Source organism: Lissotriton helveticus, chromosome 5_1 (assembly GCF_964261635.1).
Source record: "Lissotriton helveticus chromosome 5_1, aLisHel1.1, whole genome shotgun sequence".
NCBI classification, from domain to species: Eukaryota; Metazoa; Chordata; class Amphibia; order Caudata; family Salamandridae; genus Lissotriton; species Lissotriton helveticus.
Genome location: NC_136065.1, coordinates 1,956,338,713 through 1,956,364,173, shown reverse-complemented (window position 1 = coordinate 1,956,364,173; position 25,461 = coordinate 1,956,338,713). Strand labels below are relative to the sequence as shown.

The following is a 25,461-nucleotide window of genomic DNA, read 5'->3' as shown; positions in this document are numbered from 1 at the left end:
CCCCTGAGACAGATGTACAAACGCAAGCAAGGGATCCGACCACAAACACTTCTAAAACAAAGTACACCTGGAACATTCAATTTCTACACTTTGGCAAGTAGCTGTTAGCCCAAAGACAATAGTGCAAGTAATATTCTCGATTTTCAACACAAACACACATATGACAAGCAGCTGCTCATTAACAATGCATGCACACAAATTAAAACGAAAACACACTAGTTGCCGCACAGAGCACGGCCTTTCACCGCACTAAATGAGCGAGAAGCAGAGTACGTTCTTCATTTCCCTGTAGGGCAGGTCAAGTGTGATTCACACACACAGCTGCGTTCTCGCCAGCACTCGAGAAAGGAAATAACGCGCAGAGGCCTCCAGGCCTCGGGGCACGTCTCACGGGCAAGCCTCGACTTGTCATCTGTGTGCAGTTGCTATGATAAGAGACACAAGCATTGGCGGCCGTGAAACGAAAATCGGCCGCGAAATGGAAAAAACAAGCCGTGAGCGTGCACGCTCCCGAACTTCCGGTTTCAGGATGTGCATGCTCACGGCTGTTGTGGGGCGGGACTTCCGTCTTTGCGAGAAGCCCGCGCCCACGGAGTGGATGGCCCAGAGGAAGTCCGGAGTGGCGGCTGAGGCCGCTGATGCGGTAAGTGGGGCTTGGGGGGCTTGGCACGTGTGTGTGTCTGCGCGTGTGTGTGTCTGCACGTGTGTGTGTGCGCGTGCCTTCGGCCGGCTTGCGTAAGCACGTCCACAGACCCTGGTAGGCTCGTGCACCGCTCTGTCTCCCTTGAGAGACAACTCGGCGACAATAGGTTTCGAGAGCGAGACCTACAAAAGCAGTGCCAAAGGTAAATTACAGTAGTAGGCCTAAGAGAAAGGCCTGAGACCTAAACTCTAGTAGCCTATCTACCTCATTATGCCAAAAGGACCAAAGACTTTGTCCCAACCAATCAGCTTACTCACCCTCTAGAACACTCTCTGCAGAGCCAGTTCTCCTCAGATTTTCACCGCACGTCGTGTGGAAGGGAGTCTCCCAGAGTTCCTACTCAGTTTTGTTTCCTTCAGGATGTCTGACAAGAAAGCCTTGTTTAGACCTTGCAGAACATGCTACAAAAAGAGTCCATGTTGATGATCAACATAAGGACAGTATTTATTGCCTCTACCCAAAGCATGAGGCCAAAAATTGTAAGATCTGCCGCACCTTCCCTTCTAAAACCTTAAGGGATAGGGAGGCCTGAGTCCTTTTATGGCTCAAATCTTCTGCTGAAGATGATGACAGATCTTCGACCTCCAGCAAGAGAGCAACATCTCAGGATAGTTAGTCAACTGAGGGGAGAAAACATCTCAAAACCTCCCACTCTACTTCTGGTCCTTCTCAGAGATCTCCTTCATCTTCCTCAGAAGCTTAAGCTCTCAAGTACTCTAAGAAGCATAAAACAGTGAGTAAAAGCTGCTCTGTCTCTTCAGCTTTACCTATGACGACCATTTCTGTCACGTCTTCAGCTCCTTCGTCAACGGCGATAATTTCTACTTCATCTATCATTTCTCCTATCCTGTCAACTAGGATTTCCATCGTGACGAAGAAAACCATCGTCGACGATTCGTCGATGACCGCCTCATCGTCGAAGTCAAAACACTCGTCAACGAAGGTACCGTCGACGAAGCCTCCGTCATCGGCAAAGACATCTACGGTGCCGCCGACAACTGCTCCGTCGACGAAGAAGTCAAGCCCGTCGACAATGGTCCCGTCGAGTCCGTCCGTCGACGAGGGTCCAGTCGATGTCTCGTCTGTTGACGATTCCATCGACGATGCCAGCAACGACAACTACAATCAAGAGCCCTTTGACAGCAACTCTGTCTCCACTGCCTCAGTTGTCTACCATACCATCTACGACAATAGATACTGCTTCTACAAAGCCTTTAGTAGCAATACAAACATTTCCTACGCCTGTCTCCTCGAAGGCTTTTCAACTAAGATCTTTCCAAAGACAAGAATGTTCTTACATCTCACCACTTACGCCATCTCACCTCATCGACACTTATGCTCATGAAGAGGAGGATGACTATGATGATGATGACAATGAAAGAGCTTTTGGAATAGCTCACCATCCTTCGGAATTAAACATTGTGTCAAGATGATGAGGAGGATGAAGATTACACTGAACATTACTATCAGGAGGAAATTGTTGTTCCTCATCGTTCAGGACACCAGAGGCAGTCTCGGGCTTCAGAGTCCAGCCATCTGCCCCCGAACCTCATCCAGGACTTACAGGCCATTTTGGCAGATTATAGGCAACGTTTTCCACCACAGCAGGTCATTTCACCACCGCCGCCTGCTGCAGTACCAGACCCTATTCCTCAACCTGAGATTCCAGCACCTATGTCTCCGGTCACGGAACCTCAACAGCCTGTTTTGCCTGATCAAACTTAAGATACATCTTCTGATGAAGAAGTAGAAGAAGGCGATTTACCAGAAAATCCTCCTTTGGATCTGTGGGATTCTTATGTTATCCCCATGCCGTCTCCACCAACTCCACAACCATCGGACTCACCACCAGAAGACATAGGTGGGTTTCATAACCTTATGCAGCGAGCTGTGGGTAGGTTTCAACTGCCAGTAATAGTGGAACAATCGGAGTGTTTTCTACACGATTTCAAAGAGGAAACTAGAAAGGTTTCCAGAGCCATTCCAATAATCGACTACATATGGAAGGAGGGCATCAAAATAATGAAAAATCCTGCTTCTGTGCCGGTCGTGCTTCCACGGATTGATAAAAAATATCGTGCTCCGATCAATAGCCCCTCCTGCCTTATTGGTCACCCGCGGCCAGATTCGGTCATTTCACAGGCTGCACAACAAAGATCAAAAAACCCAGCCACTCCCATCACTACTCCACCAGATAAAGAAGGATGTCGTCTGGACCTTATTGGTAAGAAATCTCTACCATGGCTGCCGCCTCCATCAGGGCAGCAAATTCTTTGGCGATCATAGGACGTTATGATCTCCAAATGTGGTCAGACATGGCTGGTCTGATTGACCTAATCCCAGAGTATAAATGTCAAGAGGCTCGGAAGATCTTGATGGAGGGAGAGCGCGCAGCTGCAGAAACTATCGACTGCACCTTGGATATTGTGAACACAAATTTTAGGTAATTAGCTGGGGCTGCAGTTCTCAGGCGTCAGGGCTGGTCAAAGGCTACCACCTTTCCGGCCTGAGGTTCAACTAAAGATTCTGGATATGGCCTATGATGGCGAGTCTTTGTTTGGAAAACATATAGACGAAGCCCTCCAGGCAATCAAGATGGACACTGCTAACACAAGGTCTTTAGGTTCCCTGCAGTACAAGCGAGGACCTTTTAGAGGTGCTAGAGGGTGTGGCTACTCCTCTAGAGGAAGTTACCATCAGCAAAACAGACAATATCAGCCTCAATACCAGCAAAATTATCAATCTTCATACCGTCAATCTAATACGGCTGGTTTCTCTTGCCAAGGAGGCTGAAAACGCTCCAACAATCAAGGGCGAGATACTCACAGAAAGCAGTGAGATCAGCCGGGCACCATCCATATTTCCTCCCCTCCCTGTGGGCGCGAAAATATCTTGTTTCCTTCACCAGTGGCAACAGATTACCTCCGACCAATGGGTGCTAGACCTCGTTCAACATGGACACACCCTAGAGTTTGTCACCAAACCACCAACTACTCCACCCAAGGGACCCCCTCCCCCTCGTCTTCACTTATTGTTCAAGGAGGTTTATTCAATGTTCATCAAGAACGCTATAGAAAAAGGCACAGTTAATCAGAGGCGGACATACTTCTATTCCTGTTTTTTCCTCGTAAAGAAGAAATCAGGGGAATGGTGATCGATTCTGGACCTGCACAACCTCAACAGGTATCTCAAGAAACAGGGTTTTCGCATGGTCATCCTTTCAGAGATTCTAAGCTGCCTGAACGAGGGAGATTTTATGGCTTCCTTGGACATGGAAGACGCATACTTTCACATCCCAATCCATCTAAAACATCGAAAGTATCTCCGATTCACTGTGGCTGGCGCCCACTATCAGTTCAAAGTGCTCCCATTTGGCCTCAAATCGGCTCCAAGGATTTTCACAAAGTGCCTGGCTTTGGTAGCGGCGACGTTACGTTCTTGGGGAATCCAGGTCTTCACGTACTTGGACGATTGGCTAATCAAAGGTCCTTCAAAGAACAGTGTACAAAACGACATGACAACATGTCGCAATCTCTTTGCATCCCTGGGTTTCACTGTGAACACAAGCAAATCCCAATTACTTCCGAAAAGGATCCTGCCTTTCTTAGGTGCTCGTCTAGACACAATGCAATGCAAAGCATTCTTGTCTCAAGAAAGACAACTCCACCTGCAGAAATTAGCAATTCAAGTGTCAAAAAGAAAGTCACTTTCTGTTTGCCTGTTTGCTTCACTCCTGGGAATGTGTTCCTCAGCCATAAATCTCATCCCACTGGCGCGTCTGAAAATGCGGCCTTTACAGGAAGAACTACATCTTCAATGGGAACAAGCGACAGGCTCCTTCGACGACATCATCAAAGTCACCCCATGCATGGTGGATGTTGTTCAATGGTGGTCGCAACTGCACAATTTGAAGCAAGGGCTCACGTTCATGCAGATTCCTCCGGACTTCATTCTGACAACTGATGCGTCCATGGAAGGATGGGGAGGTCATCTCCAAGATTTACAAGTACAAGGCAAATGGTCTCAGAAATACAGGCAATGTTACATCAACAGTCTGGAATTGAGAGCCATGTTTCTATCCTTGCAGGCGTTCCTTCCCAGAATCGCAGGATCTTCAGTTCTGGCCTGCACAGACAATACCACCAGCATGTTTTATGTGAACAAGCAAGGAGGAACAAGATCAGCTACGCTATCAAATAAAGCTCAGGAGTTATGGGAATGGCTTACACTTCACAACATAACTCTCAAAGGAGAACATGTCAAGGGCCTCCACAATACTCTAGCGGACAAGCTCAGCAGATCCCTATCAGACTGCTACGAGTGGGAATTAGACAACATTCAATTAAACAGAGTGTTCCAGGATTGGGGCAAACCAACGTTGACTTGTTTGCAACACAGCAGAACAAAAATGCCGGTATTACGCCAGCAGATACCCTCAACAGGGATCAAGAGGGAATGCCCTGTCCATGCGATGGTCAGGGATTTGTACTTACGCTTTTCCTCAGATCCCGTTGATTCCAAGGGTGTTGCGCAAGATGACGTTGGAGAGCTGCCGCCTCATCCTGATTGCCCCCAGGTAGCCGCGCCAGTCTCAATCTCTGAAATTACACGCATGGCTCCTGACTTCTTAGAATTTCAAGACCTTCATATTCCTCAGGATTGCCATGACATTTTAAGAAAGACGCGAGCCCAAAGCACATTGAAGACTTATCATCTTAAATGGAAGCAATTTTGCACCCGATTAAAGCTCCTGCATTTCTTCCTCATCTATTACATTAGGCTCGCTCTGGTCTTTCTTTTTCATCAATAAAGGTCCATCTAGCTGCTCTATCCAGGTTCAGGACGGGGGCTAACATTCCCTCACTGTGTTCTTCATCTTTAATAAAACAGTTCATGAGAGGTCTTTTCCGAGCTTATCCTCCGGTTAGGCTTTCCCCACCGGAATGGGAACTCAATACGGTTCTCTCACAACTGATGAAGCACCCATTCGAACCTATTCACAAAGCTGACCAAGTATCTCATATAGTAGGTCGCCTTACTTCTAGCCCTAACATCTGGCAGAAGAGTTAGTGAAATTCAAGCATTCACTATAAAAGAACCCTTCCTGCATTTCTCACAGGATTGTCACTCTCCAAACTAATCCAACATGTATACCCAATGTACCCAAAGTACCATCACAGTTCCAATTAAATGAACCAGTGAAGTTAAGAGCTTTCTTTCCAAATCCTACTACACCGGCGGAAAGAACACTGCATTCTTTGGATGTCAAGCGATGCTTGAAGTTTTACCTACAAAGTTATGGAACACCCTTCCTTTGCACATGAGAATCAACTCTAATCTATCTAGCTTCCGTAAACAGCTTAAAACTTTTCTGTTCCAGTAATTAGAACCCTTTGTTTCTGTCTAAAGGCACCTTTTCAGTCTTAGCGCCTGGACGCCTGAGGGCAGCTGCAGCGCTTTACAAATCTTAATTTCAAGGACAAAAACCTTCAGAAAAACAGATCAGTGATTCGTGGCTTATGGCCAAACTACGCTGGGGTAAGTGGTCACTAAAGCCACAATTTCCAGGTGGATAGCGTCCGCAATCCATTTCTGCCATATCAAATCTAACAGACCACTACGGAGAAATGTCAGGTCTCATTCTACAAGAGCTGTAGCAGCGTCTACAGCGTTATTTGCAGGATTGACGGTGGAAAATATTTGCCGTGCTGCGACATGGAAGAATGTCCACACATTTACAAAACATTACTGCCACCAATCGACAAGTCAAGAAGATGCAGCAGTTGGTCAAGCCGTCTTACGTAATCTATGTCCATAGGAACAACTTCAGGTAACCCGTGTTCCTTCATTTTGTGGTTAAAATATACTTGTATATATATATATATATATATATATATATATATATATGTGTATATATATATATATATATATATATATATATATATACACAAACTTATTTATAGATGGACTGTGTATTGTGTATATAGACATATTTCAATTTGCTTACTTATTATGTGTGATGTTACTCTTCCTGGTTGATACTCTATTACTCCTTTTGAATATAGTCATGTTTTAACTTTGACAATGTACTTACTTCACACTTATTGGTTGTTAAATATGGTGTATCTGGGAGTGTATCAGTATAAGTCTCCCACCATCCGCAGCCGATTCTTACATGGCATACTGCTTGCTACACTGATTCAGGCATGTGAATCTATGAAAGATACCCCAATACTGGATAAGAAAACAAGTTACTTACCTGTAACTTCAGTTATCCAGTATTGATATCTTTCATATATTCACATGCACCCACCCTCCTCCCCGGAGAATCAGTTCTCTATTTTTGGCATACTAATTTCCCACTTGTGCTAACGAAAATCTGAGGAGAACTGGCTCTGCAGAGAGTGTTCTAGAGGGCGCTGTAAGCTGATTGGTTGGGACAAAGTCTTTGGTCCTTTTGGCATAATGAGGTAGATAGGCTACTCCAGTTTAGGCCTCAGGCCTTTCTCTCAGGCCTGCTACTGTAATTTACCTTTGGCACTGCTTTTTTATATACTGTGGGGCTCCCGCCTCGGCGACGGGGAATGATTCAGGCATGTGAATCTATGAAAGATACCAATACTGGATAACTGAAGTTACAGGTAAGTAACTTGTTTTCATACTTGGCCTGTAAGTATCTGTTCTTGGAATGTAGTGCTGTAGAATCACTTGCGCTTACCCTCCTCCCCGGACACCTGTGTCGGTTACAGTTTCTTTACCGTTTCATATGAATAAGACATCTCTTTAATTACACTTACTTTACCCTCCATTCTCACCCGTATCTGGGGAAACAGTCTAACAATGGAGTCAATGCTCATGCGCATTATCACCAGGAGGAGGAGTTTCTCTACCTCGTTACTCCAAAGACGAATTAGACCTATCCGGACCCAGCACTAGGTGACTGGACTATGCAAAGCATGCAAATCTACAGTACTAAATGCCAAGAACAGATATGTTCTGGGTAAGTAACATAATCCTTTTCCTTCTTAAAGGTCCCCAGATTTGCAGATTTCACAGAACTGGTATTAAGCATTGCATTGTTAGTGTTCTTTATTAGTATTCCTTTAGGTTAGACTATTCTTATTTAATTCTTTTGATAATTCATTAATGAGTCTATTTTTAATACAGTTGTATTCTTAAGTGTAGGTTTGTCATATGTAGTGTAAACTAGCTTAAAAAACGCTCAAGTGTACAATGAGTTACCTGATTACTTAACACTCCCCTAAGCAGTAGTAAATCATTCACAACTTAAAGCTTCTGGTGCAGTTTGGAAATGTTTGTCACAATGTAAATCGGTTAGAAGACTACGGCTTGTTTTACTCTTGCTCTCAGATCATACTCAAGTCGACATCACGGAGAGTCTGGATGAGGGAATAGATCTTTATTGACCACGATGATGAATTACCTTAGGGCCAAGTGTACCTCATTGACGTCCTCGAAATTGAACAAAAATTGGCAGGTGCAGCTATCGTTGTCAAATTGAGAATAAAGGGTAGGTGGAGAGACTGCCTATCTTGAGAAGCATAGCATCTACAGAACACAAGAACCAAACTGAATTGCTTGAGTTGGATTCTCCTGCAGCACTCAACTTTATTTTCATAAAGCAGACGCACCCCAGAAAAAACCCACCACTTAGATAACCGCTTCCAGAGAACACATTCTAATTCTTGCTTTCTGCTTGACATAGTGCAATGGTGAAAGCATGTTGTCAGCATGTGCTTAAGATCTGTTCCATATAAGTCATCAATTAGGTTGTCAATGTAAAAATTGTTGCCAGTATTTTGCCTTTTCAGAACATGATGGAACTCCCTGGAGAGAATGAAGCGTTAAAGGCAACCATTGGAAGTAATTTTGTTGTATTCCTCGTGACATTCTGTTCCTTCTCCTAGAGTGTTGGTGTGCATGTTCTTTAAAGCTGTCAGGATGTAGTTCGCTTACAGTATTCTCTTTTGTATTACAGGCAGGTGCAGAGATTTCCACCGTGAATCCAGAGCAGTACTCAAAACGTTTCATCGAGTTCATGTCCAACATCATCACATAGTCACCTTCCATTGTCCTTGGCAAAAGAACCCCAGAGACTTCTTCCAAACCCCCAGTGCAATCTGTGATGCAAAGAAAAGAGACTGTTGATGTGCGTGTGTCTGCGTGCGTACGTGTGTGTGTGTGCTTGTTAGGTGCAGGGGTTTAGAGAGGTGTCTGCAGTGTTTAAGTTGCAACAGTCTCTCTGTACAAGCACCCCCTGTATTTTTTTAAGTTGTGTGATGCTGGTTCCGACTGCCCCTGCTGAGCAGGCTGTTTTCTCTGCTTCCGGAACGATCACTGCCTGCATTGAAGAACAGTTTTCTTTCTTGAATCTCATTTCTTCTAACGCTGCTCTTTCTGATACAGGTAGTATTCACTTTTCAAACCTGAGAATGGAATGAATGGTGTGAACAAAAGTCAAGAGAATGCAGATCTTAGAAATAGCCGGAGGTCTGGGCACCGGCTCGTGTTACAGGAGATAGAATGCAATGACAGACCTAACTGGTGTGCTTGCCTTCCCCTCCCTATGTGTCAGATTCACTTTTAGAGGAAGCTAATTACTGACCCCTAATATGACTGATAGACTGCACTTTTTCTCCTTTCTCGGAATGCCAGTTCCACTTTTGGCCGAGGATAGGCCAGTTCCAGCTGTTACAAATGGCGAAGAAACATCTCATTAGAAACGTATCCACCTTGCCATCCCATATTTCTTCTGTTCCCCTATTTTCATTTGCGGTTCTGCAGAGTGACTATTCCAGACTCCAAAATAGGAACCATTTTCTAAAAGCCTAGTGTGGGCTATGATCCAAGGAGAAACATTGGCACCTCTGTAGGTTTTATGTTTTCATGGATTGTAGAAAGAATGAACTGAAAGCAAAGAGCTCAGCCCACCATGCAAGGAAAATGATTTTTTGCGTCTATTTGTGCTCTTTTTCTCCAGAATGGCAATTTTCCAAATCTCTTCCTCTGATTAGAAATACAGTAGATACTACTCAGCCATGTCTTATGTGGTTAATATGACATCCCCCTGCACTCCAGAAGTGTGCCATCTCCTGCTTGCCTGGTTCCAGCTCGTTTTATCCCAACCCTTCTGCCTTGAATCTTTTAACCCATCTGCCTCGTTTTCCTGGCATAAGCATTCCTTGGCCTCTTGGAATGCTGTCTTTGGTTGTGTGGACCTCGTTATGATAATACAGTGGCATGACATGGAGTATAGAGTTGAACTTGGCAGTTGCGGGCCCCCCTAAATGTGCACTCGGCTTATAATAGTGTTTTGTAAATATTGTTCGCACAGGTAGGCGCTCTACTTGAAGTCGGTCTGTGTGTAGTTAGGGATTGGGTTACTAAAGCTGCTGCTTATATGTGATTGCCATTTGTATTGACTTGTGTTTGTGAAGTGAGCCACAACATAGAGTATCGCTTGATCCTTTCAGGTTTGTTTGCCTGGGCCAAGCGAGAAAGAGTAGTTTAAATGCCGGAATGTGAAAAAGTGCAGCTTATCCTACTTTGACTGTAGGAAAGCTATGGTGTACATCCGCTCAGCTCCAGGAAATGACTGCACAAAGCTTATCAACAGTCAACTTTTTTCTGAAATGGTTGCAAGTAACTCCTTTGTCCTTCAAATCTAAAGCTTGTTAAAAAAGAAAACAGGAAGTCTTGCATTAATCAGACTTGGGACTACTATCACCAAAGATTTAAACCCATAATTGACATCGAAATTGAGACAAAAAAATCATTTTATCAAAAACCAGAAGAAAAAAATTAATTGTGATTCACCACTCTTATTATTTACCTCTCATATAATTAGCCTTACTGCGCCATTTATTTATATCAAAACACCTTTAAATGTCTGCCATATTTATTTAATAAACTGTACCCTTTCCTTTTACAGCTTTAATCTTTTGTGCTGGCGGTCTACGGAGGGCAGATTTCTGACCAGAAACTGTACAGTGTTTTGTGAAGATCTGTACTGTGAATTTGGCCTGAACAGTGGAGGGTCCAGAAAGTTAAAATGCTCATTCAGAAACATGATACAGATCTGGTGGAAAGGCCCTTTTGATTCAACTATAGGTCCATGAAAGGGGTTAGTAAAGCTGCTGTTAGATGAGATGTGCCTGTTGAGGGTAAATGTGAATGATCTAGACCTGAGAGAATAGGACTGACAGACCTCCGTTCATTCGCAATTCATTCTTCTGTGACCCAGTACGAGGAAGATCCTCTGCATAAGGGCATATGCGAGGAACATTTATTTTAGAGCTCTCGTGATAGTGCTTATTTAAAGCCAAAGCACATTATTTCGTAGATCTGTCTAATCATTTGTATCCCTTTTAGAGAATTTATTATTGCAAGGAAAATCTTTTAAACCTCCTGAAAATCATAGCTGGTCCTTTTGAAGGACTCCCAATCCCTGGGCACATCCTCTGTTCAGCCGATAAGAAGTGCTTTGTGATGCGTTTAATGTAGTCCGTGCTATTACCTTGGCTCCATCCCAAGATAGTATATTTTATAGGGAACTGGCAGCTGGGGGTCAGGATCTACTGCCACATCTTGGTGATCGCTTTTGGCAAGTCCTGAGTGTTGCTCCTGGAGAGACAGTCCATATTCACAGCCTGGATCTGATTGTTTTATGCTTTTTATGCCTTCAAAATACCACTCTGCTCCCATGTCACTGGAATGCTTGAACTTAACCCACTTTATGACTCATCCTAGCTGGTGTGATCGTGTATCAGGTTGAGTAGCTGCTGCAGATGAGTGTGTAATCCGACTTTCTGAATATCTTTAATTCATCAAAGGTTGCTAGATTAAGTACCATGGAGTTATATATTGACTATTGTTTAACCATTATTATGCTCCCAAGAGAGAATTACATTTTTTATTTGCACTCTATATTTAGACATTAATACCATTACAATGGCTCCTCTTCCATTCTAATATTGGGAGGGATGCATGGCGTGTAGCTGCGGTGATGTCAGATGATGCAGAATGCACCAAGAATTTGCTCAGGATGACACTGAACATAAAATTCTTGATTCTCAGAATTATAAATTCCAAAAGGAAGAGTTTAAAAAATATTTATTTATATAATAAAGAAACCATGGCAGTTCAGGTCAGCTAAATGCTCAAGGCAATTGGGACTTTTTATGGATCAAGTTGAATTGTTCACCTCTTCTTTTGCTGCGCTCCGAAGTCACAGTAGTTTTTGGTCTTAGAGGTACTGGTGGCCTGATCTGGCTATGCATTAATGCCACTGATGGTTCAACACCTGCATCATGCTTGTTGAAATGACGGCTGTTGCTGATTTGTTTGTGATTTCCTAGGTGCTTCTGTTCTCCCTGATAAAGCTTTTTACTCTGGGCCAATGCGCAAAGTCGACCTGCGTGTGATCAGTAAGGCCCCGGCTCACCCACACCTTTCAGAATTTTTTTAAGACAATAGATCAGCTATACTTAGTGTGGACATTTAGTAATATGCAAAAATCATGTGATCGAGATCCCTGGCCTAACTTGAGGGGCAGTAAGGATACTGTATTGTTTAAATTTCACTCCTTAAACGAACGTGCTTTCACCTGTGACATAAAGTTGCCAGAACCTTAAACGTGCGCCGTTTTATTATTTTGTAAACTTGCAGATCGTTTTCACAGCAGGATTCGGGGTTCTGTATGTGCATAGAGAAGGATTACAATTTCTAAAGTAAAAATGTTGCTTTCTTTCTAAGGAAATTTCAGAAGAAAAAGAAATTGGTTAGAAACTCGATTGTCTGTATGTCTTCACTAGTATTATTTATGCCCCCGAAACTTGTTTTTTTAGCACTTCTCGTTTTGTTGTCGTGTTGCCATATTATTTGTAAAAAGAATAAAAATGAAATGCAATTTTATCATCTAAGGAGGAAAAATGTATTACCAGGTATAAACTTGTTTAACAAAGCATTTTATATATTGTTTACATTTCTGACAGGTAGCATGTTTAAATGCTCATTTTGCTTAGACAGTATTTTTTTTTATTACAGTTAAAGAACTGAAAGAAAAAATGAAAACTTGATTTGTTTTAAAAAGGGATCTGCATATTTTTGTTTTGTTAAAATCTTGTACTAGGTCATCTTATTCTTAAGTATTTAAGAAATATTAATCATGGTTTATACAGTTTGTGAACTTGACTTTTTTTAAATTAATGATTGTGTTGTTTTCGTCCTTGTTGGTCTGGATGTAGATGTATTTTCGCCCCGGGAGAAACCCCTAAGACCTTTTACAGTACCAAGCGTTTGCAATAAAACAGGCGTCTGGTGGACAAGAAGTGACTCAGCTCTGTGGCGTGTAGAGGTGTGTGAGAGCGTGGCTCTTCAAACCCAGGGTTTAGGAATGCACCCCAAACAAAAGCTTACTTAAATTTTCTGTTCCCAACATGTAGGCCCTTTGACAGACAATGACTTAACATACTTTCAAAATAAAACTGTGACGCAATCAAACGTGTGGTATTAGTTACTCTACCATCCTGCTCCCATTCTTTTCTATCTGGTTGAATAATTCTGTTATGTGTATCAAAACTGAAATGAAAAGATGGGACTCCCAAGACATGCAATCTTATTTTTTTTTTTAAACTGCTTTTTACTTAGATAATTGCCAGCTTCTTTTAGCTGTGTACAACAAAGAATTGAGCAACCTGAAAATATTCATAAAGTTTAACCCTCAGGATGGTCAAGAGAAACTGCTGTTATTCCTGTTGTAAGACAGAACAAGTTCTGCAAGAGTTGTAAATGAATAAAGATGAACTTGGCATTTCTGTTGGAGAGTTGACTAAGCCAGTTTTCTCATAGACTTACTCCCTTCTTTCTGACAAGACTTATACTTCTTTGATAGCATGGTTTTGTTCACCATTTAGCGTTGGTCATTGCTAAACATCTGAGAACAATAGCAGCCACAACATAGAGACTGTGTACCAGGCTTTTAAAGCCAGGCACGCTACAGTCTTCAGATAAGTCTCTTACTTCAACTGCCACAAATCTGGACTCCTGCAAGAAACAAGGATTAGGATTTCAGAATACTCTTTTGCAAATCATGAAGCATAGATCCCCGTAGAAGGTCAGGTATCAATAATTTTAATACAGATATTTCTAAGGAGGTACAGGAATTCCAACTAGTTTCTAGAAAGTCTTTGGTTATTAACTGGAAGATTGTTATCTAATTATGTGATAAAGATTTCAGTTCATATGAGCACTTCCTTTAATAATAGTTTCTCTGAATCAAACAGTGGTACATTTTTCGTGTGACTGTCGTGTGATGATTTCAGAAACTCTTGAGTGGAATGGACTCTTGCAACCATGCAGCCCCCTTAGTTCAATTGTTGAGTACTTTTCTACTCTCCAGCTGAAATCTGAGTTAATTCCGTGCCATATTCCAAGAAGATAAGAATTCCCAGTTGTGTTAGTCACATAAGTAATGACCTTATAGAGTTCGACCTGTTGAAGGATTGACTGATTGTTTCACAGTAACTGCAGATTCATTTCAGAATGCTCATTGTAAAAACCATCATGCACATGTGTGATTCGGTAACTAATATCTGTCTTGGCTCTTATGTAAACCATTTGAGCTTGTCGCTTCATGTGACATAGATTTATCCACTGTGAAGACTACCTTCTTGGTAGTGATCGCCTATGACAAAAAGATAAGCATTCTGGAAATTGAATTTGATTCAAATTAAGATATATATATTTTTTTTTAACCTGGATCTCATGGTTCTTTGGCTGAATGCGTTGTCCACAATCTGGATGTATCTAGAGCTTTGAAAATAAGTTTGTTTTAGGGGGTATTTGAGTGCCTGTTTGATGCATATAATGGTCTTTCACCTTTGTTGGGTTGAAGAAAAAGGCATAAAGCTCCTAGAACAAACTGCTTCCTATGCTAGTCCTTGGGGTATTGATAACTTGTTAACACTTTATTTTGGACAGTTGTGTGATAGGAAGATGGTTGTCAGTAAATGTATCTTCTTTGTAGATCAGGCTTCAGCATTTGAAAAGATTATAGATCAACATTGTGACCAAAACATCTAAAACTGGGTGGCCCTCTGGACTATTAAAACAGGTAATTTCTGTCCATGCAAACATCAGGGTTTCAGTATTGATGGATTAGTAGGAAGAGTATTAGCAAAAATATTCCACCCAAAACAGTTTGAGACAATGGTGCATATTTAACATCTTTGTTTGATTTGCCAGATTTATTAAAAGAAGAAAAGTATGCTTTCCCATGAAATTGGAGGACAAAAAACAAATAATGTAATTCTTGTGATGAATACTTCTAACCTCGGATTCCTCACTTTTAGAATATCCCCAGGGCAGACTAGATCCAGAGAATTCTTCAACAAGGATAGTGTGCCCCAGTAGGTGACATCGCATGGCTCTGAAGCAACAGAGCACAGCCACATAAGCACAACCCCTGTACACTGTTAGTTCTTTTCTTTCAGTGCCCTTCTGCGTGGATCCATAGCTCCACTCCAGCTTTGTCTTCCGAGCACACCAAACACTTTTCACAGTGCAACAGGGAATGAGTGCCCTAACAAAAGAAAGGATCAAAGATGTACCAAGACTGCAGGCAGTAGATGTTTGTTATGAATCCATACAAATTATGCCTGTGGTGCTTGGGCACCTACTACAACTCTAAGGAGTGTTACAAGTGCCATTATGCATCCTAAGGCAGTTTGGGACTGGGAGGATAAACTTTCCATTACTGAATATAAACAGAGGCTGGGCTCAAAGCATATGGCCTGCTCCAAAGCCTCTTGTGGACCCAATTGTGGTATTGATCATAAGGCTGCTCCAGAAAAAAAGTCCACTTCTGACTCAACATCTGGTATTAGTTAGTCTAGGCATGAGCATAAGAAGGCATCCTAACACTCAAACTTTAGTGAAAAGGCATGAGGGAGTAATGATAAAGACCACACTCCCCCTTTGTCTTCTTAAATCAGAACAGATCAAACGATTAGTTGCCATTTGTCCCAAGTTTCTGTGGCCCTTGTCATCTCTGCAGCAATTAGAGCGGCCTTTTCAGAGTCTATGTTGAAAAATGTCAATGTGATTCCAGTTCCTTCAGGAGGTTTCCAGTCAGATGTTCACCAGCAGGTCTAACCCTGATTCCATCTGCTCCCTCAAGACCTGCTACTGAACCCATACTGACTTCTACCCTGGTGTCGAGATCCACACAGAGTTCCTTCCGATCCGACACCAGCTCTGTCGGTGCAAGTCACAGATCCATTTTCAACACTGATCTATGACCCGAAACTGACATCTGCTCGATCCAGGTGTATGTCTTGTTATTATATCACAAAGACATCCCTAAACTGCCTCTAGACCCATTCCACTCGAATGCAGAAGTACCAAGCTCCAACAAAATTCCTACTCCAATCCTGATCAAAGCAGGCAATAAACATGTAGCAACTTGACCCCCATCCTTACTGACTTCTACCCCACTCATCCAGAATACCTCACATACGATAAATTGCACCTCAGGTCCTCCTCATGGAGCATTTTAAATGAGCAAGTAACGCACATGGAAATTCCTCTGGATTCAGCTGTATTCTGAAGATCTTTAATCTCATCTGTAGCTAGCCCAATTTCTAAACCTCCCTTTCTCCTCCATCACCAGACAACCCTCACAAGAACCAAAGATCCATCCTCATTGTTGTCTCACATCCTTTTGACAACCAAACTCACGGCCAAAAAAGATCGACCCCTGAGATGTTTCTGAATGAAGTGACACTTAGCCAAAAAATGTGACCGAACATCAACCCAGGACAAACTCGCTTCCAAGTGATCAATGGGATCGGGAGGGACTCCAACCCTCTAAAAAATACAGGACAACCTACTTGCCACATCAGTATCCCCCTGGTTCTCCAGTATTGGATCTTTCATAGATTCTCATGCTTGAATCATCCCCGTCGTAGTGGGAGTCCCATGGTATACTTATAGCAGCAGTAGTAAAACTACCATAGGCTACAATGTAATAAACAATCACTGTAAAAGCCTATCCATTTTCTTTTGTGAAAAGTACCAAACTTAAGTAGTGGCCAATCAGGCGACGGCACCTTGCAGAACACTCCCAGAAGGGGCTAGGTTCCTCAGATTTGCTACAGCACGTCCTGTGAAAGGGAGCGTGGCTCGGTTTCTTCTTCAATTTCCAAATTTCTACTCAAAATGTCGGATTCGTCATAGAAATGTCTATTTAGGTAGTGTGGAACATGCCGTAAAAAGAGGCTGCATGCTGAAGATCCCCATAAGAACTGTATATACTGTCTCTACCCTCAACATAAGGTAAAAGACTGCAAGATTTGTAGGACTTTTTCAACCAAAAGCCTTAATGACAGAGGGTAGGTTGTTGTTTTGGCTTCAGAGACTGAAAAATAAATCTGATGTCATCTCTGAGGATGAGGAGAGGTCTACCTCACAGGCATCTCAGGAAACATCTAAAAGGAGAGAAAGTTCTCATGAATCTCCTGAAGTTTCCAAGAAAAAGGCTTCTAAAAAGTCTCATCATTAAGATGCCGGCAGCTCACTGAAAGGAAAACGTTCATTTCCTACTGAGGAGGAAAGCTATCTAACACATAAACATAAAAAACAATCTTCAGAACCATCCATTAAGATTACCGTCTCTAGAAAGCTTATATCGTCGACACCGTTATCATTTGGGTCCCTGTAGGAAGGTAGATCCCTGACTATGGTTGCCCCCAACTTTTTGCCTGGTGTTTTGCTGGTTTTCTGACTTAGTTGACCTGGGGCCCTGCTTTTCAGGACCCCAGGCCTACTGCTCTCTCTGTAAAATGGATTCCATGTACCTTAGGTTCATATCTAATTGGATACTGAGTCACCTTATCAGTCCCTGTACAGTGTACCTTAGGTACCCAGGGCATAGGTGTACCCAGGGCCTACCAGGGGCTGCAGCATGTATTATGCCACCCCTGGCTGGCCATCCAAATCTGACACAACTGGCTGCACGACAGCTGGGGCAAGGTGGTGTAATCACCCTTTGCTTTAGATATAGTATACCTATATCTAACCCTAAAATGGACACACAGATCTCCTAACAGTCACTCCTATGGCAGGCCTTGACAATCCTGAAGGCAGAGTGCTTGGAATCGTATGAGATAGTGCTCTGGCATGAGCTGAGCCTGTCTGCGGCTTTCGGGATCCATCCCTTAGCCGTTTCCATGATATCGCATACCATATACTCTTAAGTGCATTATAATCCTCGCGGTTATATGCCAACTTTGGTATCGCTTTATCAAAACATGTCGAGTAAGGTGTCATACGAATTGGAATACTAACCCCTCGCCAATTCTGGCGACGGGGTTAGCATTCCACCCTTCTAGAGGGACACGACATGTATGTAACCTGTAACCCCGGTTAAAGTCAGACAGAGCCTTAGCTCCACAAAATGGATGCTGCCACCGAGACACAAGTCTGCCCTCCTGCTGCTGGAAGTCCTCCCAGCCCAGGAGGCAAGGACAAAGGGTTTCCTGCCAGGGGCGGTGCCAGCACCGTCCCAGACAGGATTTTGTGTATTCTAGGTAGGCAGGGCTTTAGAGGAAGGTGACTGCAAGTGGCACCCCGGTGCTCACTGTGCATAGGCCGGCTGAAACCAGTTCCAGGGGCACTCCAGCCCCTGCCTAGGGAAAGCCGCCAAAGGAGAGGGGTGTAACCACCCCCCTCCTGGTCCCACCCATAGGGCAGGACTTGGTCGCGTGCCAGCCCCCTTTTTCAGGATAAAGGTAGGAACTGCCCCCCTTCCAGATCAGATCATCTTTGAATCCTGAAACTACTTTCCACGAAAGGAACTCAAGACTTCTTCCCAAGATTCTCCCTTGTGACTAAGGAGTAGTCACCCTGCAGCAGCAGGCACCAACCAAGCATCGCGGTTTGTTGCCAGTCTCTCCTTCGGATCAAGACTGCTCCAGCACGACGAGAACCGGCTTCCCTGGCACCTCTGACCTCAAAAAAACCAAAAAGGGAAGCATAGAGGTTGAGATAGAATCGCCCTCCTAGACGTATCATGTAAACAATGAGATTCTATCAATGTGTAGAGGTGCAAAATATTTTTAATATGTTTTTATTTTTTGTGAAATGCTGGGCTCTCTCTTAGAAGTGGAAAGACGAGAGCACAATGTGCTTGTTAAAATACCCCTCACACACTAAAAAAATCCTTTAGTGTCATGCTTCATCATAGGGGTCTTCCCGTCCCTATAATGGGGCGGGGCGTACGACCAGACTAACTACGCGGGAGCACTAGAAATGTGACAGGGCTATGTGTTGGTGTAGGGGTGTCAGTGAAGTGTAGGGACCTAACTAGTGAATGCAAAAAAATACAAAAAAAATTAATTAATTAAAAATTCCCTGGCTTAGTAGAAAAATAAATTTTATTAGCTTCTCTAGCTGGGAACGTTAAGAAGGGGAATGTGAGGTAGAGCAATTGCTAACTACCTAGTCGACATGTTTCGTAGGCAGTCCCCAACTGCCTACTCATCAGGACCATATAGTGGTCCCTACTATTAATAGCTCGGTTCTATAGTCATAAGCCTACTGTCCTACAAATATAACAGCAAAAATCGGCTGAATATTTGGGCTTCAAGGCATGAGCTGGCCCAGGTGAAGCATGGTACTAATAGTACGTACCAAAAAAGGATGACCAATGGTCTCTGTAAATGAGAAGGAGAAAAAGAGGGAGAAAGCACAAACAAATTCATGTTTTTCTTCGATCAATAAACTGCTGTAAATGATCTATTATGCCATTGATAACATTGTGAATAGAGCGAATCGCCTTTTTTTGAAGCTTTTGTTTTTGCCTTGTGTAGAGCAAAGTAATCAATATACACCTCTCTTAACTGGTCGCATATACCAGAAGATTCGTCCTGAACCTTCCAAATTGAAATGGTTAGCGACTGGTACCCTGGAACGGGGGAGGGGGGAATTACAACGCATAACCTAAGCTATTTCTATCCTGAGGCCATACTGAATAAGCCGTCAGCCCAGCCCAGATTTTACCATCCTGATAGCTATGGTTGCCCACAAACCCCCGGTGGTTTTAATACATTTACATCCCATAAACATCATGTGGCTCATAACACTTCCTTTCCCCACCATCTGAATACTTTTGCTCCATTGCTGTATAGACCTCCCGCCTCACATAGTTTAGCTCACGTGAGGACACCAAGGGTCCAGAACCCCTTTGAATACACTAATGATTCCCGGTTGCAACCCAGTCAGGTACTATTACCATCCAGAAATGGTTTATAACTACACCGCAAACGAGAGACAGATAGTCCTCGGAGCGGCACGGAGGTAGGAACAGAGGCAAACTCTCACGCCGGTGATGTAAGTAATAGACTCAGACCTCGAGTCTCTAATAAATGGGTCACAGGGGCATTTCGTCTACAAGGCAGTAACAAGCTGTATTTGACAATGGTTGCGGCATTATTTATTTATTTTTTCAGTCGACCGAGCAAAACAACCTCCGCCTGCAAGCTCATGGGGCACTGAACATTGACAAAAAAGTATGTATAATGCTATAATGTTGGCCCCTACCGACATTACTATCTCTTTAGAGTACCGCTTTTTACAACTAACGAAATACAAGGGTCTCATTTTCCTATCTGTGTGATCGGATGTGTGAGTGTGTTGAGTCACATTTGTATGGGTGATGACACAATTGCGAACCATTTCAATTTGGAAGGTTCAGGACGAATCTTCTGGTATATGCGACCAGTTAAGAGAGGTGTATATTGATTACTTTGCTCTACACAAGGCAAAAACAAAAGCTTCAAAAAAAGGCGATTCGCTCTATTCACAATGTTATCAATGGCATAATAGATCATTTACAGCAGTTTATTGATCGAAGAAAAACATGAATTTGTTTGTGCTTTCTCCCTCTTTTTCTCCTTCTCATTTACAGAGACCATTGGTCATCCTTTTTTGGTACGTACTATTAGTACCATGCTTCACCTGGGCCAGCTCATGCCCTGAAGCCCAAATATTCAGCCGATTTTTGCTGTTATATTTGTAGGACAGTACTGACTATAGAACCGAGCTATTAATAGTAGGGACCACTATATGGTCCTGATGAGTAGGCAGTTGGGGACTGCCTACGAAACATGTCGACTAGGTAGTTAGCAATTGCTCTACCTCACATTCCCCTTCTTAACGTTCCCAGCTAGAGAAGCTAATAAAATTTATTTTTCTACTAAGCCAGGGAATTTTTAATTAATTAATTTTTTTTGTATTTTTTTTGCATTCACTAGTTAGGTCCCTACACTTCACTGACACCCCTACACCAACACATAGCCCTGTCACATTTCTAGTGCTCCCGCGTAGTTCGTCTGGTCGTAGCACGCCCCGCCCCGTTATAGGGACGGGAAGACCCCTATGATGAAGCATGACACTAAAGGATTTTTTTAGTGTGTGAGGGGTATTTTAACAAGCACATTGTGCTCTCGTCTTTCCACTTCTAAGAGAGAGCCCAGCATTTCACAAAAAATAAAAACATATTAAAAATATTTTGCACCTCTACACATTGATAGAATCTCATTGTTTACATGATACCTCTGACCTCAACCTACATCATCAGCCCAGCTGTGATCCGTGGGTGTGACGAGACCTCGAGGGACCGGCCATCTTCAGAACTGCACGACGCTTGTCCAGCACGACTCCCGAGTGACCCTCGACTGAGTGCTTTGGGGTAAGAGAAGCCCCGACCCTGAGCAGCTCCAGCACCGAAGTTCAGCCCCCCTGCATCCACGAGATCTGCGTGGGGCCCTTCTGCTCTTTGCTGCCAACCGCGTTGTTCAGGTAGCTTGCCCGTTTGGCTAGTGGCCCTCTCACGATGCTCCACGACGACAACTACTGCTGGTCTGGTTGCTCCAGACTAGCCCTTGCTCCCCTCCAACAGAGGAGCACCCTGGACCCTCCTGGTCCACTCAAGACGCCATTTTAGGTCCACCGCATGGGCCTTGCATTTGCCAAGACTTGTTGCCCAATCCTGGGTCCAGCGACGTCGACAGCAAAGAACCTTCGTGGGACAGCTCGCACCTCCATCCTGGTCGCCGACAACGCCTCCTGGTCCGAGAGACTGCAGAGCCCAGCAGCGCCCACTCACCTGGCTGAGGTGACTTCGTCCGGTGCCATCCTGGTGCCCACTCAAATCACTGGCTAGTGATTCAGAACTTGGTCCCCTCTGCTTACAAGTTTCTTCTTCCCTGATCCAGGCTTGGATCACTCCGAACTTTCTTCACTGGCCGCCTGCCAGCAACTCTTTCTTCAGGCTCCTGGATCTTCAACGAGGGTTTCCGACGCAACTTCAACCCTATGCAGCCGCAGCCCCTGGGCTAGGTAACCTGAGTACTCCGGTGCTCCAGCATAGTCCAACACCCTAAGTGTTCGGATCCACTCTTGTTTTCGACCCACCTAGTCGGGTTCGCCCGAGAACAGTAACTTTGCAACTGCTAGCCTCCATAGACTTTTTCCCGCCTTACGCGTGAGAGTTCCCACTCTGCACACGACGTCCACAGGCCTCCTGCATCTAATCCCAGTGTTTAGAATTGTAGGCCTAGCGATTCCTGAGTCTAGAAAAGTATTACTTACCTGCTAGCAAGTTCGCATTCCACTTCCTGTGTATATGGTTTTTCGTGCCCCTAGGGCATTTGTGTAAATTGTGCGACTTAAAGTATTTTCTTAAGAGTTTTGTTATGTGCTTAGCTCCCTGACTCATAAAGAGTTCAGGGTAGTCTTGTTATAAATAAATATCTGTTTATTTTCATAACAACTTGTGTGGTGTCCTTTCACTTGGTGTTCAAGGGGTAATGTGATGGTAAAACAGCTGGCTTAACACGCCCTCTAGAGTCTTAGCCTTAGACTGCTCGTATCCATGCTACTAGGATAGCTGGTCTATAAGGTTGACTTACAACCAATCATCAATAAGGGTTGTTTGGACTGATACATAGTGATCACTAGAATGGTGAGCACTGCATATCAGGCCAACTTCTCACAGTCCCCATTGACAGAAAAATCTCCATTTAAGCGCATTTCACCTACCTCGTCGAAGATCTAGTCATCGAAAACTAAATTGTTGACAACGACCCCGCTGATGACGCTTCCAGCAACAACGAAGGCTTCAGCACCGGCAACGACTTCCTTGTTGACTTTGACTTCCTCGTCTGCATCCTTGTTGACGACGTTGGGTCCGTCAACGACTCCCTCCTCCTCATCGTCGTCGATTGTGACGCTGATTTTTTATTTGTTCGTATTATGTCCTCGACGACACAGACACCGCTGACGATGCTGTATCCCACCCCAGGTCGTAAGCGACCATCAACGTTCCAACTAACGCCTGTATATCCGTCGACAATGTTCTCGTAGACGACACGGTCTCACCCTTACCACCTTCAACATTTTTGGCGGAATCTGATGATGGGATGTTTGGTCCTGCTCATGGTCCCTCTCAGCTTTATGTTAAGTATCAGGACAATAATGAGGATGACTATGAAGGTTACTATCATCAGGATTATCACCCTCCACACGCAAAAATTCAGTACATGAAGCCTGTTAGTGAGCCCATGGTTCACCTTCCTGTGGCTTTTGTTCGAGACCTGCAAGACATGCTACATGACTACCGCACTCGTTTTCCTTCAACAACTGCTTCTCCGCCGCCACCTGCACCTTTACCACTGGCTTCTCCTCAACGTAGGTCTGAGCGTTCTCCTATGGCTTCCCCTGTGAGGGAGACTGTTTTATCACAACAACAACATGACACTTCTGATGACGGAGAAATTGAGGAAGGTCAACCACAGAAAGATGGCAAATAGGTGATGAATGGGAGGCCTATGTTATTTCAACGCCAGCTTCTCCATCTCCTCAAACTGCGGATTTTCCGCTAGAATACATTGGTGGTTTCCACGCACTAATGGAAAGAGCGGCTTCTCGCTTTTAATTGTCAATGACAGTCAAGCAGTCTGACTGTTTCCTTTATGATTTTATGGGTCTATCCAGAAAGACTGTGAGAGCGATACCTATTATAGATCACATCTGGTAGGAAGGTGTGGAGGTAATATAGACATCCGTCACGGTTATCCCGGTCTTGCCTCGGATTGCCAAGAAATATGGAGCTCCTGATGATGCTCCAGCTTGTCTGGTAGGGCATCCTAAGGCAGATTATGTTATCTCACAGGCTGCCCAGCCGAGATCAAGAAACACTTTAGCGCCTATTACTGCACCACCTGACAAGGAGGGAAGGCGCCTCGATAACATTTGCAAGAGGTTTACAACCACTTCAGGTACTACTGTGCATACGGCTAACGCTCTAGCCATATTAGCAAGATACGACTGCCAGATGTGGTCCGATATTGCTCCTTACATGGACCTCCTTCAGGTTGATAAAAGGATAGAAGCAAGAAAGATCCTTCTTGAGCGAGAAAGATCTGCATCAGAAATTATCAATGTTTCTATGATGTGGCTTACTTGGCCTTTCGTCAGCTCGCTAGAGTGGCTGTCCTCAGGCTTCAGGATTGGCAGAAGGCAACAATGTTCCGCCCTGAGGTGCTAAGCAAAATTCTGGACATTCAGTTTGATGGTGAAGCACTTTTTGCCAAACATATTGATGATGCCTTGCAGACTATTGAGACTGACACGACACAGCTAAGGCTTTGGGCACGCTCCAGTACAGAAAGACCCCCTTTCGTGGAGCACGCGGCAGAGGAGCCCATTCATTTTGAGGTGGTTACCAGACATACAAGCCTCAGGCTTACACCTCTTTTCGTCCTTCCTAACAACATCAGCAGCAATACTATGCACCACCACAAGCTGCTTGCTCCAGACAGCACAGGAGGAAGCAACAAGGTCAATACATAGATGCTGTCAGAAAACAGTGACGAGGCCTCACCGCCTGCCGCTCTTCCCTCAATTACTTCATTTACGGAAATTCTTCTCTAATTATCTGTCAATGACAGAAAATAACAGACAAATGAGTTCTGGATAAAATAAATATGGTCACACCCTAGAGCTTACCACAGCACCACCTCCTCATCCGCCTCAAAAATCAATACCACCCCATCTTCAATTGCTAAAGGAGTTATTGATCATGCTCCAAAAAGGGAGCAATAGAATGTGTGCCACGATCTTGGAGAGGAAGAGGCTTCTACTCCCGTTTCTTTCTGGTAAAGAAGTCGGGAGAATGGCGTTCCATTCTGAACTTCAGAAAACTCAATAAAAACCTGCAGAAAAAGTCCTTTCACATGGTAACTCTCCAGGTGATATTACAGTTTCTGAACCATTCGGATTTCCTGGCAAGCCTAGATTTGCAGGACGCATATTTCCCTCCGCTGAGCTCCTCTGGTTTTTACCAAGTGTCTTGCTCCAGAGGCAGCATACCTATGATTAAACGGCCTACAGAACTTTCCGTATCTCGACGATTGGTTAGTGAAGGCTCCTTCTCTTCATCAGGCTTCAGAGGCCATCTCCTTCTGCCTACAGCTCTTTCACTCTCTAGGGCTGGCAGTCAATTATCAAAAATCAGTTCTCATACCTTCACAGCCGATAACATTTCTTAGACCAACATTGTATACACTTGGACCACACCGGCGTTGGCCCAACACCTAGCCTGACTGCATCCCCTCCCCACACATTGAACTCTTGGATCTCTGTGTGGCTTTCTTTGGCTGGCTCTGCTTCTGGTG

General features: G+C 43.9%; 1 protein-coding gene across 1 annotated transcript in view; it reads left to right on the top strand.

Annotated features, from left to right (window-relative positions):
* Positions 1–13,225, top strand: part of PIP4K2B (phosphatidylinositol-5-phosphate 4-kinase type 2 beta) — a 551,068-nt gene extending 537,843 nt beyond the window's left edge. Inside the window, exon 10 of the mRNA XM_078645621.1 lies at positions 8,703–13,225. Within this exon, the coding sequence (XP_078501747.1) occupies positions 8,703–8,783 (81 nt within the window). The 3' untranslated portion in view covers positions 8,784–13,225. The remainder of the gene's footprint in view (positions 1–8,702) is intronic.
* The last annotated feature ends 12,236 nt before the right edge of the window (positions 13,226–25,461 follow it).